Source organism: Alligator mississippiensis, chromosome 4, assembly GCF_030867095.1.
Source record: "Alligator mississippiensis isolate rAllMis1 chromosome 4, rAllMis1, whole genome shotgun sequence".
Classification (NCBI taxonomy): Eukaryota; Metazoa; Chordata; order Crocodylia; family Alligatoridae; genus Alligator; species Alligator mississippiensis.
Genome location: NC_081827.1, coordinates 248943495 through 248956548, shown reverse-complemented (window position 1 = coordinate 248956548; position 13054 = coordinate 248943495). Strand labels below are relative to the sequence as shown.

The 13054-nt window shown below is 46.7% G+C and overlaps 1 protein-coding gene across 1 annotated transcript in view; it reads left to right on the top strand.

Moving 5' to 3' along the window:
* MRAS (muscle RAS oncogene homolog) overlaps window positions 1–10060 on the top strand; it is a 52863-nt gene extending 42803 nt beyond the window's left edge. The window contains exons 4-6 of the mRNA XM_006269943.4: window positions 1217–1316; window positions 2775–2854; window positions 9156–10060. Coding sequence (XP_006270005.1) covers window positions 1217–1316; window positions 2775–2854; window positions 9156–9255 — 280 coding nt within the window. The 3' untranslated portion in view covers window positions 9256–10060. The remainder of the gene's footprint in view (window positions 1–1216; window positions 1317–2774; window positions 2855–9155) is intronic.
* Window positions 10061–13054: the final 2994 nt, after the last annotated feature.

Genomic DNA, 13054 nt, shown 5'->3' with positions numbered 1-13054 from the left:
TCCTGACAAACATCACGGCTTTGTCCAAGTCCAAAAATATCAAATTGATTTTAAAGGTTTTCTTTTAATTAAAAAAAAAAAAAGTCAAGGGAAACCATGGTATGCTGCGTTTTATCATTTCCAAGGGAAATTTATAAAGAGTCCCTTTATCCTCTGCTTTTGTTTTTGCAATACCATAGTTTTAAAACTATTTAATATTAATCCACATTTTCAAAATGATTTAAATCCACCCCATACCCTATCCCACTGGGCTTTCATCAAGTAAGATGGGTACGAATCCAAGGCAGAAAGCTTCCAGTAACAGACCGCAAATACAAAGGGCAATTTGGGAGAAGCTTCCCAGATGCACGGCCGGGTCCACAGTGGGTTCCTTGGACATCAGTGGAGTGACTCAGGATTGAGCCCACTATTTTTATCCTGTATGCTATAGACATGATCCACCAACAGCCTTGTAAGGAAGCATCTCTGCCTTCAGTCAAGGTCTGTAAAGTATTTTCAAGTGCAGGAAACTTTCAGCATTATTTTTAGTTCCTAAAGAGACTGTGTCTGGTTCTTACCCACCCAGTCCCGAGTAAGGAGTAGCCTAAAGAGCCTTTCAGCATCCTAGCAGTTTGTTGTCAGCCACCAAAGTAGTCTCCATTTGTTTCTTTATTCACTCCAAGTACCGCTACCATATAGACATAGCATTTCCCTCCCTTCTTCGTTTATGAGTGAGGCTTCGAGACTTCGGACTCATGAAGCCTATGAGACGTCTTAACCCAAACGGTTATAAATGATACCATTTTTGTTTGCTCAAAATGTCTTTGGATGCTGACACTCCTTCCCTTCCGTACGTACAGACTGGCCTTGAAGTATCTAAAGTGACAGGGATCTTGGATCGCAGCTCATCTAATTTGGTTATAATCAAATAGCAATCTTGGACTTCCAAGCACAGCCGCTACTTGCGGAGGGTGGAGGATGCACACACATCATGTACAACTTGTCTGGAATAGCCGGGAAAATGTTATCACCTAGATAACATACGAACGCACATCGAAGTTCTGTTTTAGGATAATGCTCCATGGTTTGTTGCTGCCTAAAACTATGCTACTAAACACCTACATGTTGTATCTGTCAAGATGAAAATGCTCTGAAGCATCTGCATTTGCAAATGAACCTTACATTAAACATTTTTTGCATTTAAAATCTCCTAATAATGTTTTTTTTTCCCCCCCAGAGAATCATTTCCAATGATTTTGGTGGCCAACAAAGTTGATTTAATGCATTTACGAAAAATCACCAGGGAACAAGGAAGAGAAATGGCAACCAAACATAATGTAAGTTGAGGAGGAGGTCTTTGTTTCCTTGTTGCTTTGGCATTTGTGCTGCTTTTTAAGTTTCATTATGCACATTCAGAATGGGACTCATTCCCTATTGGAGTTTAATTAGCTCACTTCTCTGATAATGAAGCATTTGCACAATTACATTTTCAGATAAAATGCAAATTAGTAGGTGCAGAGGTAACTCCCCGTGCATCACTGAAACGGTGCCATTCCTGTGCTGCAGCAGGGCTGGGAAGATCCTAGTTGTGTCGTACGAGTTGTTTGAAGATGGGTGAGTCGTGAGCATTCAAAGTAGGTGTCACCTTTGACCATGGCACCATGATCCACCAAATGTGAAGATTTGGGAAGACACACATTATTCATGCAGAAGTGAAAAGGTAGACCAAGGAACTGGTGGATACAAAGAACTAGATTCTGCTTTTGGAGGTGGAAGGGCAGGAAGCCAGTCTGCCAACACGCGGCTCTTTGTGCAGCGCACAGTTTCAGTGATTTAGAAGGTGTTGTGTGCACAAATGTAGACTCTGCACTTGTAGTATCAGCAGCCAGTTTTCCTACACTGGATGAAGAAATACGCACACACACACACACACGCACACTCCTCCATCATCTGAGCAGAAGTTTTTAAAGTTGGAAAGGAAATGATTGAAATCACTCTTCTGTGGCCTTAATACAATGGAGCATGCAAGGAATTTCTGGCTAGTGTTAAGTCTTTTAGCAACTTCCAGCAAACGTCTGGCAGGCATATAACATAGCTTGTCTTTATTTGTACAGCCTTCCTGTCTGCAGGTACAACTTGCTGACAAAGAACGTTTATCCTCACATGCTCTGTAGCCTCCCCGAGCTGGAACTTGGTCCGACCAGTTGTTTTGCATGCTGCCTCTTACATAAAGTGAGGTGTCTTTTGTAAGCACTCAGTGCCCCTTGTGCAAGAATCAAAGTGTTGACACTGATATCACGGCAGCATTTCACAGACCTGCATTTCTCCGTATTAATGTTATCTTCACTTTTTGCCTGGCTTAGCGCTGCTGTGCCCTGGTAAGCAGCTACTATATTACACCTTTGCACAAAAAGATCACTCTATTCACTGCTGAAACCAGAGTGAAAGCATCGCTCCCGTGAGCCAGTGGCAAAACTCCCATTAACTTGAATGGGGCTAGGATTTTACCCATAGTGATTAAATCAGTTCAAGTTAACAACGGGCTGTGAGAAATCACATATGAATGGTGCCATACTGTGAATTCCAGGTTAGAAAATGTCCTTGTTTTAACAGGGCCTTACCTAAGAGACAGACCAAAAGTGGATATTCAGTACAATCTGTTACAGCTGTTTGTTCTAACATGGCCTCTGTTATGCATCCAATTTTTCCAGTCCTTTGCATTGTCATTTAAGATGGATTTTGCTGTAAACATGTAAGCTTTGACTTACATTTCTTGCACGGGGCTTTTCTTTCAGATTCCATACATCGAGACGAGTGCCAAGGACCCGCCTCTAAATGTGGACAAGGCCTTCCATGATCTCGTTAGAGTAATAAGGTGAGCGGTGAAACACTGTCTATTAGTATTCATTAGTGTGAGGTTCACAAGTCCTAACACACAGAGCCAAAAAGCCCCTTCTTTTGTGTTCTTTATTAGGGTTTCTCGGTCCATATCTGCACACAAGACAGGTTTGTGTGTTTGTGTTAAACCTTTATTCCTATTGCTGAGCAGTTGCAAAAACCAACTGTTCACTTAAAAAAACAATTCAAAGCTAATGAACTCGTCTATGATCTGTCCAACTACTGCTACAGGGACCAGCATCTAAAAAGACAGCAGCATTTTCCATACAGTATGGGCCCAGTCCTCAGCTAACGTAAAGCAGCATAACTCCCGTGCAGTCCGTGGCATTACACCAATTGCACCAGATAAGAGCCTGCCCCTTTAGAGAGTTCCTGATAACCACTTAAGGTTGCTAAGGAACAAAAAATGCAGAAATCTGAAAATAAACCACATGCCCACTTTGTCGTCTGCTCGCACAACCTCAGATGCAGCCACGCTGTTCACTTCCCCTAGCCAGTAACCCTGCGCCACCATCATCACCAGGGGCCACATCTGGACACACTTAACTCTGACATCTGCTGGAAACCAGTGGTTTTTGAGAGTTGCTCGCACTTTAACTTTTCCTGTAACATTTGGAAATGGATGATTTCCATAACTTCACTACAGGCTTCACCCGGGTCCAGGCTTCGGTCCCCAAAATATAGCTCGTAAAACATTCTTGGTTTATCCTGCCTTGTTACTTTTTGTACATGTATATCTTATCGCTTGTGATAGGGAGGCCTGCCAAAGGACCGAGATGGTGAGTGGAATAATGTTTTTACTAGAGCCAGGCAGGAAATTGTTTTCCCATCCTGCAAAACAGTGCAGGGGTTCGCTCCTTTTCCTGTCCACGTCAGGATAAAACCAGGAACTTCAGGAGATTTTCATGCTTATCAAGAGCAAGGCCCAGTGCAGAGCACCCGTGGCCCAGTGTCTAGGGCTCTCACCTGGAATATATATGATGCAGGGATTTGAGTAAATTTAGCCATTTGCGCTTCTGAGCCTTTTCCCTTCCTACTCTCTGCTTTTGAGCACAAGGTCCATCCTGGAGCTGACAAACGTCTCTCCCATGAAATACTTATCAAATCCTCTGCACTTCCAGAGAGGGTTTGTTGTTGTTGATTGGGTGTTTTTCCAATTAAAAAAAAAACCCTTTTGTCTAAAAATTCCTGAGCAACTCATGCAGTTACACCAATTGCCAATCCAGAGTGGTGCTGCTACAGCCTCATGCACATCTGTCCAAGCTGTAGCCCAGCAGATTCTCACGCCAAATGTCCTAAATAAGGTGAACAGAGTCATTGCTTTCAGTTGATCTCAGTTACAGGATTTGGCAGTGTACCTAACAAATAAAATCCTGCGTTGCTGAAATGAAGCCATCTTAATGAAATGCAGGTATGTATTTTTAGCAGCACACATATGCATCCTACTCGCCAGCTTTTAAATTCAGGAAGTGAATAACACGACTAAAACTCCCAGGGAGAATTTCCAGTACATGGGGTTGTTTGCTTAAAAAAACAACATATTTTGAGAAAAATGCAACAGGATCTTGCAAAATTATGAGTGCTCGAGGCCTCCGTTTTCATGTGTAGTCGGTAAGATGCCGTGACTTGCAGCAGCCCACACCGGCCGAGCAGTTTTGTGCAAGGGCGGTGAGACCTATTGTATTATGCAGAACAGTCGTAAAGCTCTGCCTGCCGCCGCGCTTCTGCTTGTTGGCTTCCTGATTCGGGGCCTGTGCGTGGAGACAGCACTGTTTAGGTTTCCACAATGCTGTAACTCCAGTTGCAACATCTGGCTGTCCTCTGGTTGACAGAAACTGAAAAGATTGGCTGGGGATTTTCTTGCATTGGTAGGCGACTTTGCCCTTTTTTTCTGCCCACACAGTAGATGCATTTTGAGTCTTTTTATGCGTGGGGTGACATCAGGCCATGGATTTTCTACCTCGGCAAGTAGTTGTTTCTTGTCTTGCTACAGGTTTCCTCTGCTATGATGGCACATTGCTCAAACCCCTGGGTGAATCCCAGGCCTAACTGATATCAGTAAGCTGTTGCCTTTCAATTTTGGCTTGTAGTTTCCTAATCTGACAATGTTTTCCCTCCCACCAGGGGTAATTTTCCTGAAAAGATTTGGAACAACATTTAATGACCTGACATTTGAATGTCATTTTTCACTTGGTCAGTGCCCCACGTTGTTGCAAACGGGCATCTCTTCTACTAATGCTATCAGCTGAAAGTAGAGGAAAGTTTTCTCTCTTTCTCGGCAGTGAAACAGTCATTTATTCACAATTCATCTCTGCTAGCTCTTATCTGAACGCAGCTCCTAGTCAGCATCCGTCTAAAGCAGATGGCACTACCCACTCGAACCAAATCAGTTTTGAAATGGGCAGAAGCCACGGGTGGGTGGAAAATTACTGGCAAATTAAAGATCCATGTTGGAACCGTCCCAAGTTATTTCCGGTCTGTTCCATGTTTTCCCGTTCGTACTCTTGGAGTTAGCATTTATTACACTGAGCTCTTTTCCTATGTGCTTTTACTCTGAAAAGTACTGATGCAGAGAAGCTGCTGAGGGTTTGCTGTGTTGTCCAGGCGTGACTCCTGTCAAATATGTATAGTATGCACATTACACCGTGTGTGTGTGTATTTTATATAGTGTGTGTGCTTGTATTTATATATGTGTATGCATATGTGTGTGTGCACAATACATGTGTGTGTACACACACACACACACACACACAAATATATGATATTTAGTAAGTCGCATTGCACCTGGAAGCCTTACAGTCCTGGCTGACTACTTCCCTTCCTTTACATGAACAGCAGTAATAAGGTTTCCACCAGCCAAACGAGACGTTCCCTGACACCCGACACAAAAGCCAACAAGATTGTACAGAGAATATTTGCATTCATGAAGCCAGAAAAGTGAAAAGGTGCCCTAGGACTTAGCTGGCCTATCACCATCAGCTAAACTTGCTAAACTGTGTTTTGAGAGAGAGCTTGAAAGGCAATTATGGGTGATCCACCACCAGAAAGATGATAAAATCATCTGTGAATTGCCACAGCATCTTCCGTGAGTTCAGTTCGGGTACTTGAAATGATATTGTACTGATTGACTAGCTGGATTGCTTTACACAGAGCAACAAAGATGATCGAGGTATGGATCGGCTGCTGTACACAAGAAACTAAAAATCTCTAGGCCCCTTCAGTTCAGAAAGAAGGGTGATGGGGTCTATATAAGAGAGGTCTATAAAATCATGAAGGGTGTGGATAAAGTCAACAGGCAACTGGTATTCCCCAAGCCCCAAATATAGGACCCTAGGAGCAGCCAGTCACATGAGTAGGGGGCAGGTTTAAAAAAACAAGAGGAAACATTTTTTATGCAGTGTCCCGTTAACTTAGGCAGCTTGCTGCCACAAGAAGCAGGCAGTATCGCCGGGCTCGAAAGGGATTAGACCGCTTCGTGGAGGACAAGTGCATTGAGAGCTGTTAAATAGAAGAGTCGTGGATGTGTCCTCTGACCTCCCGAAACCCGTGGCGGTGGATAGCAGGGAGGATGCACCACACGGGATACGCTTCAAAGCATCTGCTACTTGCCGGTGTCAGAGACAGGCCACTCGGCTAGGTGGATCCCTGGTGTGATCCAGCATGGCATTTCTTATGCATGTTCAGGTGCTCAAATGTACAAGGTTGGCTCTCAACAGACCATCCTGCCTTGCAGGTTGGGACCAAGTTGCACGCTCGCAGTTTCTGGTGCAACTGCCAGCCTTGTTATGCGGGGAGTTTTCCTACAGTGGCTGCAGGCAGTCTTAGAAAGCAACCTAGCAAATGAGTCGGGAAGATGGTAGTAGCCCTGTGCTCCATACCGCGTACGGCTGTAACCCTTGACTAGCGCTCTTCCATTATAAAAGCACGGCCGGGCATGCAGGACCCAGCTCTAAGGATCACTGGGGTTGCCTTGCTGCATGCCTCCCCGGGCAGCCGTCTCGCAGCAGCGCGCTTACCCTTTTTTTTCCTTTCAAACAAGCATCTGGCTTGTGGCCTGGTTCCTATTAACGCTTTCCAAACATGAGATTTTTGCCTGGTCACTTCTCTAAAGAGTTAACAGTCTGGAAGGGCCGTGCTGAACACGTGTCTCAAACCACTATCTCTGCAGTGCCTGGTGAGGGTGAAGGGGAGAAGTCAAGGACAGATCCTGTATATTTAGCCATGGCGTGTTGCCAATCCCAAGCATTCAACAATCCTGACTCAGGCCTCAAATATGCATGAGATTTGACTTGTAAAAAAAGATGGGATTTCGTACTTTTTCCTTCTAGTTTAATGAGCATTTCTGGTCTAGGTTTTGTGCTGGTCTCTGCACGAGCATGAGGGTGAGACGCACGGAGGGATGGGAGTTCAAAGCTCCACTTTTCACTCGTTGCAGCCCCCCAGGAGCTGAGGCTTTAAGAAAAACACCAGCTAGCAGGAGTCTGGTTACCAAACTGTGAGCACTAGCAATGCTGGCTGCATCCCACAGCTGGTGCAGCTCCCTTCCCCTAAGCATTTCATGCTCAGCCTGTAACGTGGAGAGGAGACAGTTTTTAAAGCATAGGGCAATTACAGAGACCGGCGTGGCCTGCCCAGGAACACACCACTGGGCTATGCAATGAAATCCTCTAGCTCCTCCACCAGTGCTGAACTACACAACTTGCCTTTCTTGCCTGTTTCCTCTGCCAGTCTAGATCAGCTTTTCAGCTGGTGCCAACTGGTGCAGCTCTGGGGAGGTCATTACTGCGTGGGGAGGAACGTGTGCATCCGGGTGTCTGCAAAGGTCTGCTGATCTACGTCTGCCGAGGCTCTGACATATTATTTAGCCAGCTAAGGGATATGACTAGGGATAGTGCGTGCTGTCCTTAACAAGGGACTGGTGCAAAGTGAACCAGACACTGCTCAGGCAATGCAGAGGGGCTGAGCAGAGTGAGGAGATGGGGGGCTACCGTGGATGGCAGTAATGAAGTGACCTCGGCTCTGCGATCCTGATGCCCTAGATTTCTTGTTGCCTGCAGTGTCTTCCAAAGGATAGCCCAGGGCATTTTTACCAAACCCCAGGTGATTTGCCTGGAAAGTTTGATTCATGCCTGCAACCAGCAATGTGCAGGACAGAGCCCATTCGAGCAACATATTGCAAATGGGGTGGGCAGTGGGGCGGACCCTGCCCACAGATGCCAAATCAGTCCCTTTGGCTGGAGCAAAATCCCAGCCAGAAGTAAATCTTCCAAGAGGGTTTAATTCTCCTAAATCCTTCTTTTCTGCAGCCTCTTTCAGTGCTCAAGCACGCGGCCGTAGCCTGGCCGTAGACGATGAAAGGTGTCGTTCTGTCCCGGGGGCTGGGGCCCAGCCTGCAGGCAGGGCAAGGGGTGGGATTTAAGTCACAAGACCTGGGAAGATACTGCCCCCTCCGTATGCGAATGCTGACTGCCGATAGAGCACCCTCGTGCAGGCATCCTGCCTTGAATGGGTGTGTGCAGTGGTAGGCCATCCGACGGGGGCCGGGTGCGTGACTCGCACCCCCGGTGGCACACGGAAATCTCAAAAACGTGGCTTTGCAAGGCAGTGCCATGGCAACATGCCCCTGGAGGCCTGCCCTGAGAAAAAGCACCAGCCCTCCCTGTGTCTAGCAGCTGCTGCTGCCACAGCCTCCCTCCTCCCACCTGGTCCCAGACGGGAGCTATTCTTCACTCGCTCCTAACTTCATTAACTTCGGCTCCTCCCGTCTAAGGAGGCAGCTGGCAGGGCCAGGATGAATTATGGCCATCGTGGTATTGCAGGAAGGCCTCGGATGTGCAAGGGACCGGTCAGGTAGATGCACAGGCTCCGTGTCTGACTCAACGGGCGAGTCGCTGGGGAAACCGTGGCCCGAAACCCCATGCAAGCCTGTGAGAGAAGGTGCATTAATCAAGGTGTCATCCTAGATCGGCCTGGTGCCCAGGTCGTTCCTGACCTGTAGTCCCTTCCCAATGCACATGTTTTCCCTCTGCGTAGTGACTGTATGGATGGGCTGCCCCTCAGATGGGCTGCTGTCACCCCTTCTTTCTTTCTGCTGCTTGCCTCCTGCTGGAAAGGAGAAAAGGGGAGACCCACATTACAGCAGCCATCGCCGTTGCACTCCAGACGTCTCTTCCGAGACCCCCCAGCCCTGGGTGAGGTTTGCATCTCTGCCCTTCACGTAAAGAGCGTCGCCGTTTCACTGCCTTTTTTTTTCTCTCCCTTTTCTTTGCTCCAAACAGGCAGCAGATCCCCGAGAAAAGCCAGAGGAAGAAGAAAAAAACCAAATGGCGAGGAGACAGAGCGACAGGCTCCCACAGAGCGCAATGTGCCATTTTGTGACGGGGGGAAGGGGACTCTGGGTGTCCCCCGTGCACCCCGAGGTGAACTAAAAAGCACTAGCGACGACGCGCTGTCCTGCCTAACTGCACCGTACTGCTTCTAACAGAGGAACTTGACGGGGGGGATCGGACTTTCAGGCTTGACCGGCAGCCAGACCACACGGGCCTGGCCTGGGTTGCAAGCAGCACCGAGTGCATTGCAAGCACGAGGAGGAGGAGGGGGCAGCAAGGACCTGGACTCGCAAACATCCACAATCCCCAGCTCCTTCCAGAGGCCTCCACGATGTTTATTTAAATAGGAAAAAAAAAAAAAAAAAGTGTTGGTTTTATCTGCAAATGTTTCTCCATGTGACCCATTTCGACACGGCCGTGAATGCCCCCCTGTTAGGTACAGTCAGTTGTGTGTGTATGTGTGGGGGGGAGGGACGGGAAAGGAAGGGAAGGGGGGTTTGTTTGCTCAGTAAGTGCTGGGCTGGAAAGAAACACCGCTGGGGTTAGTTTCTTTTGCACTGAACGCTTCATGGCGGTGCCAGAACACAACTTCATAGGAAAGTGCAGAGATTTGGAGGAGGAAAATGAATTCCAGCTGCTCTCGGCACTCCAGACATTGTGTCAGACCCTGGAGAGCAGCCAGCTCGCCGACCAGAAACTCCAGCTGAGACAAGACGGTTTGGGGGTGATTTTTTTTACCCTGCGTCGGGCGGTTTTGTTTCTCTGTTTTGTATTTTGGGGGCATGTCGGACTCGCAAAGACATTTTGTTCAGCTGGAAGTATTTAAATTAAAGTCATTTACAAATGGAAAGAAACGGGATGGGTTTTTGTGCGCGCTTTGGGGGGTGGTTGTTGGTTTTTCCCCCCAAGACCAGTCCCCCAATCAATAAATAATTGACTTATTATTTAAGCAAGGGGGTGTTTAGGTGCTGGATTTGCTTCCTCGAGCACTTATAACATAGTGCCTGCATTGCTAGCCACTCCTTGCAGTTCCCTTCCCGCCCCCTTCAAAAGCAATAAGCAGGGTAGGAAGCGTAGTCGGTTCGCTTCTCCTCACCCCCTCGCTTCCAAAACCAAGCCATTAATCGAGAGTTTTGCCTCCATTTTCCTTCACCTCCCCCTTTGGCAGTGTCTGAGCCAAATCCTGCTGACACGGGACCCCAACGGGAGCATTGTCGTGAACTCGAATGCCGTGAACTCGACTTTTGTGAGCGGAGCACGCTGCCACTGCTGTGTTGCTGAAAGCAGTTTCTGGTTTAGTGTCTTGTAGCTGCGTACAAGGCTTTCAAGTGGCAGTTTTGATTAAAAGTGGTGATTTTGGAGAATCCTTGGGCAAACGGTTGTCTGCAAACTCAAAGCACGGGACGCCGTGGCCCAGGAGGCTACTTCCTAGCCCACGTATCTAAAGAACGCGTATGCAGGAAGACCAGCTGCCTTCTGGCGTCACCCTGCATCTGTGTCACCCCCATTTGGGACAGGATGCCTTCTCGAGGTGAGCGAGGAATTAAATAGTCATTCAGGATGCTACTTCTGCCGCTGTCTTCCAGAGGACCGAGACTGCCGTCTTCCTGAACCAGAGCTGCCAACCACTTCCACTGTTCGCCAAGTTGGGTTGGATTTGGTTCTGTTCAGATAGTCGTGCTTAATTCGTGTGATCAGATGTGAAAGTGTTGTCGAAGTGTGAAAAGGCAGCACCCCGAGACTATTAAAGCAGGAGATACTGGGATGAGACATCGGGGGGTCTCTGCAAGCTTGCCCAGCATCTGTTAGTCATTACAGCCCATTTTATGATTCAGGGGCAGACCGAGCATCTTCACACAATTCTTCTTGCCCTATGGGAGATGTTTTGGGGGTTTTTTCCCTGAAGGTGAGTGAAATGAATGACTTTACCATCGTGCATCCTGGATGAAAGCATGCAAGTAGACCCCAGGTTTCGCCTAATAAATGCCTGCAGTCATTTGGCCACGAGGAATACCGTGACGCTACTTCAACCAACTCCTGTCATTTCTCCTGGGATTGTTGGTTTTTCTCCATTGGTTTTAAATGGAAAGTGTATATTTCTGAAAATGTGAGGGAATATTTCCCGTGAGTCTTATATTTTAGGCAGTGGATTCAAAAGGGCCAAATGGATCTATTCCAGCGGAGTTATTCCAGTTTTGCAGCAACAGAGAAACTAGTCCAAAAGGATCTCTCTATTGAAGCACCGTGCTCTTTTATATTTGTTGCTGAACTGATGAACAAGAAGCCTGAGGGGGAAATCCTGACTTTGCTGAAATCAGGAGGAGTTTTGCCCTGGTCTTCAATGGGGCCAGCATTTCCCCCTCCACATTTCTACCTTGCTTGTCATCCTGATAACCTAGTGACCAGGTTGGTATCAGTTATTCACTCTCAACCTACCCAGTCTGCAACGTGCCCTTGAACACCGGGTGTTGACTCTGTCATTGCTTTAAAATCAAACCTAGCTAGAAATCCTTCCCCTTCTGACTACTAGCTAGCTTTTATTTTAAAATCTATTACCATAAGATCTTTTCTGCAAAACCAGAATATTTCCAGAAAATGTCTTCATCTCCTAGGTTCATTCCCGTTTGAAATAATCCAGTTTGCATAACACAAACCCGATTCAGATTTTTGTCTCTACCACTGGGAATATATGTGTAAAAAGAGGATCTCTGTGTCCAGAGTCTCTTCTGGCCCCACTGTTCGTCATACATGTGGAATCATCACCCACTAATTTCTTTCTTTTTTTTGTCTTGGTGGGACATAGAAATCATTTCTTCACCAATCTATTGATAATGCAAAGACTGTCTGGGGACAGACAGGAAGGAAGAGAGAAACTCCAAATGTAAGAATACAAGTAAGGAGACATAAAAGCATAAACCAGGTCAATCAAATTGTTTCTAACTAAGCATGAAAGCACTGAAAAAACAGTGATTCCCAGTATTGAACACTATAATGAATTAGACAGGTATAGAAAACACTGTACAAAATAGCAGCAATGAGATACAATTTCTGTTCCCTCTTAGTTTGCCACTTCAGATGCCCGCCAGGTCTGCAGTCACAATGAGTCAAAGTGTATAATCCCCAAATATTATCTATAGCCTATAGAGCTGGCCCCATGGCCTGTAAAACATAATCCTCTATACTGTCGGTGGTAGCAAAATCCCCTGAAATTGTAGCACGACATATCATCCCTCTGCAGCACCTGATGGCAGAAAAGCAACGCACAATGTGTGCCTATTTTATGACAATCTAAAGAAGCTACCATTACTCTGAGTGAGACACCAGTTGGTCGGGTCCCAACCACGGGCTGAGAAATAATCCCCAAAGTGAGTCTGAAAGATGGAGCAGCGAGGCCAAAGATGGGCCAAGCCATTATCTCGGTATTTGAGGTGGTCGTCTTAGGGGTCTGCTAACACTCATCACCGAGACCGCGTAGAGAAGTCCTGTGCCGTCTCCACTTGTGCAGCTGGCGGTAGATGCCTTGTTCCCTGGAGCTGACAGCCTGGCATTTAGCTGTACGTTTGCATAAACAATTTTAAATTAAAGGGAAATGTTCTGTGCACACATGCTCCTCCAGCTTTGTATCTGTACAGGGCTTCGTGCGAGTTGACCTACATGGTGGAGCCCTTTGAAGATCAAAGCATGCAATGAAATATGCAGAGATATTAAAACCAGCTTGCTGCCTTGTTCCACTTCTTCCATGGGAATATCATGAGCACCCTCATTGATAGAAGTCACTTTTCCTCAGCAAGAAAAGAGAGAAGAGAAACGTAGGTAACATGCCCCCAAGGTTGGCCACTTCTGACTCT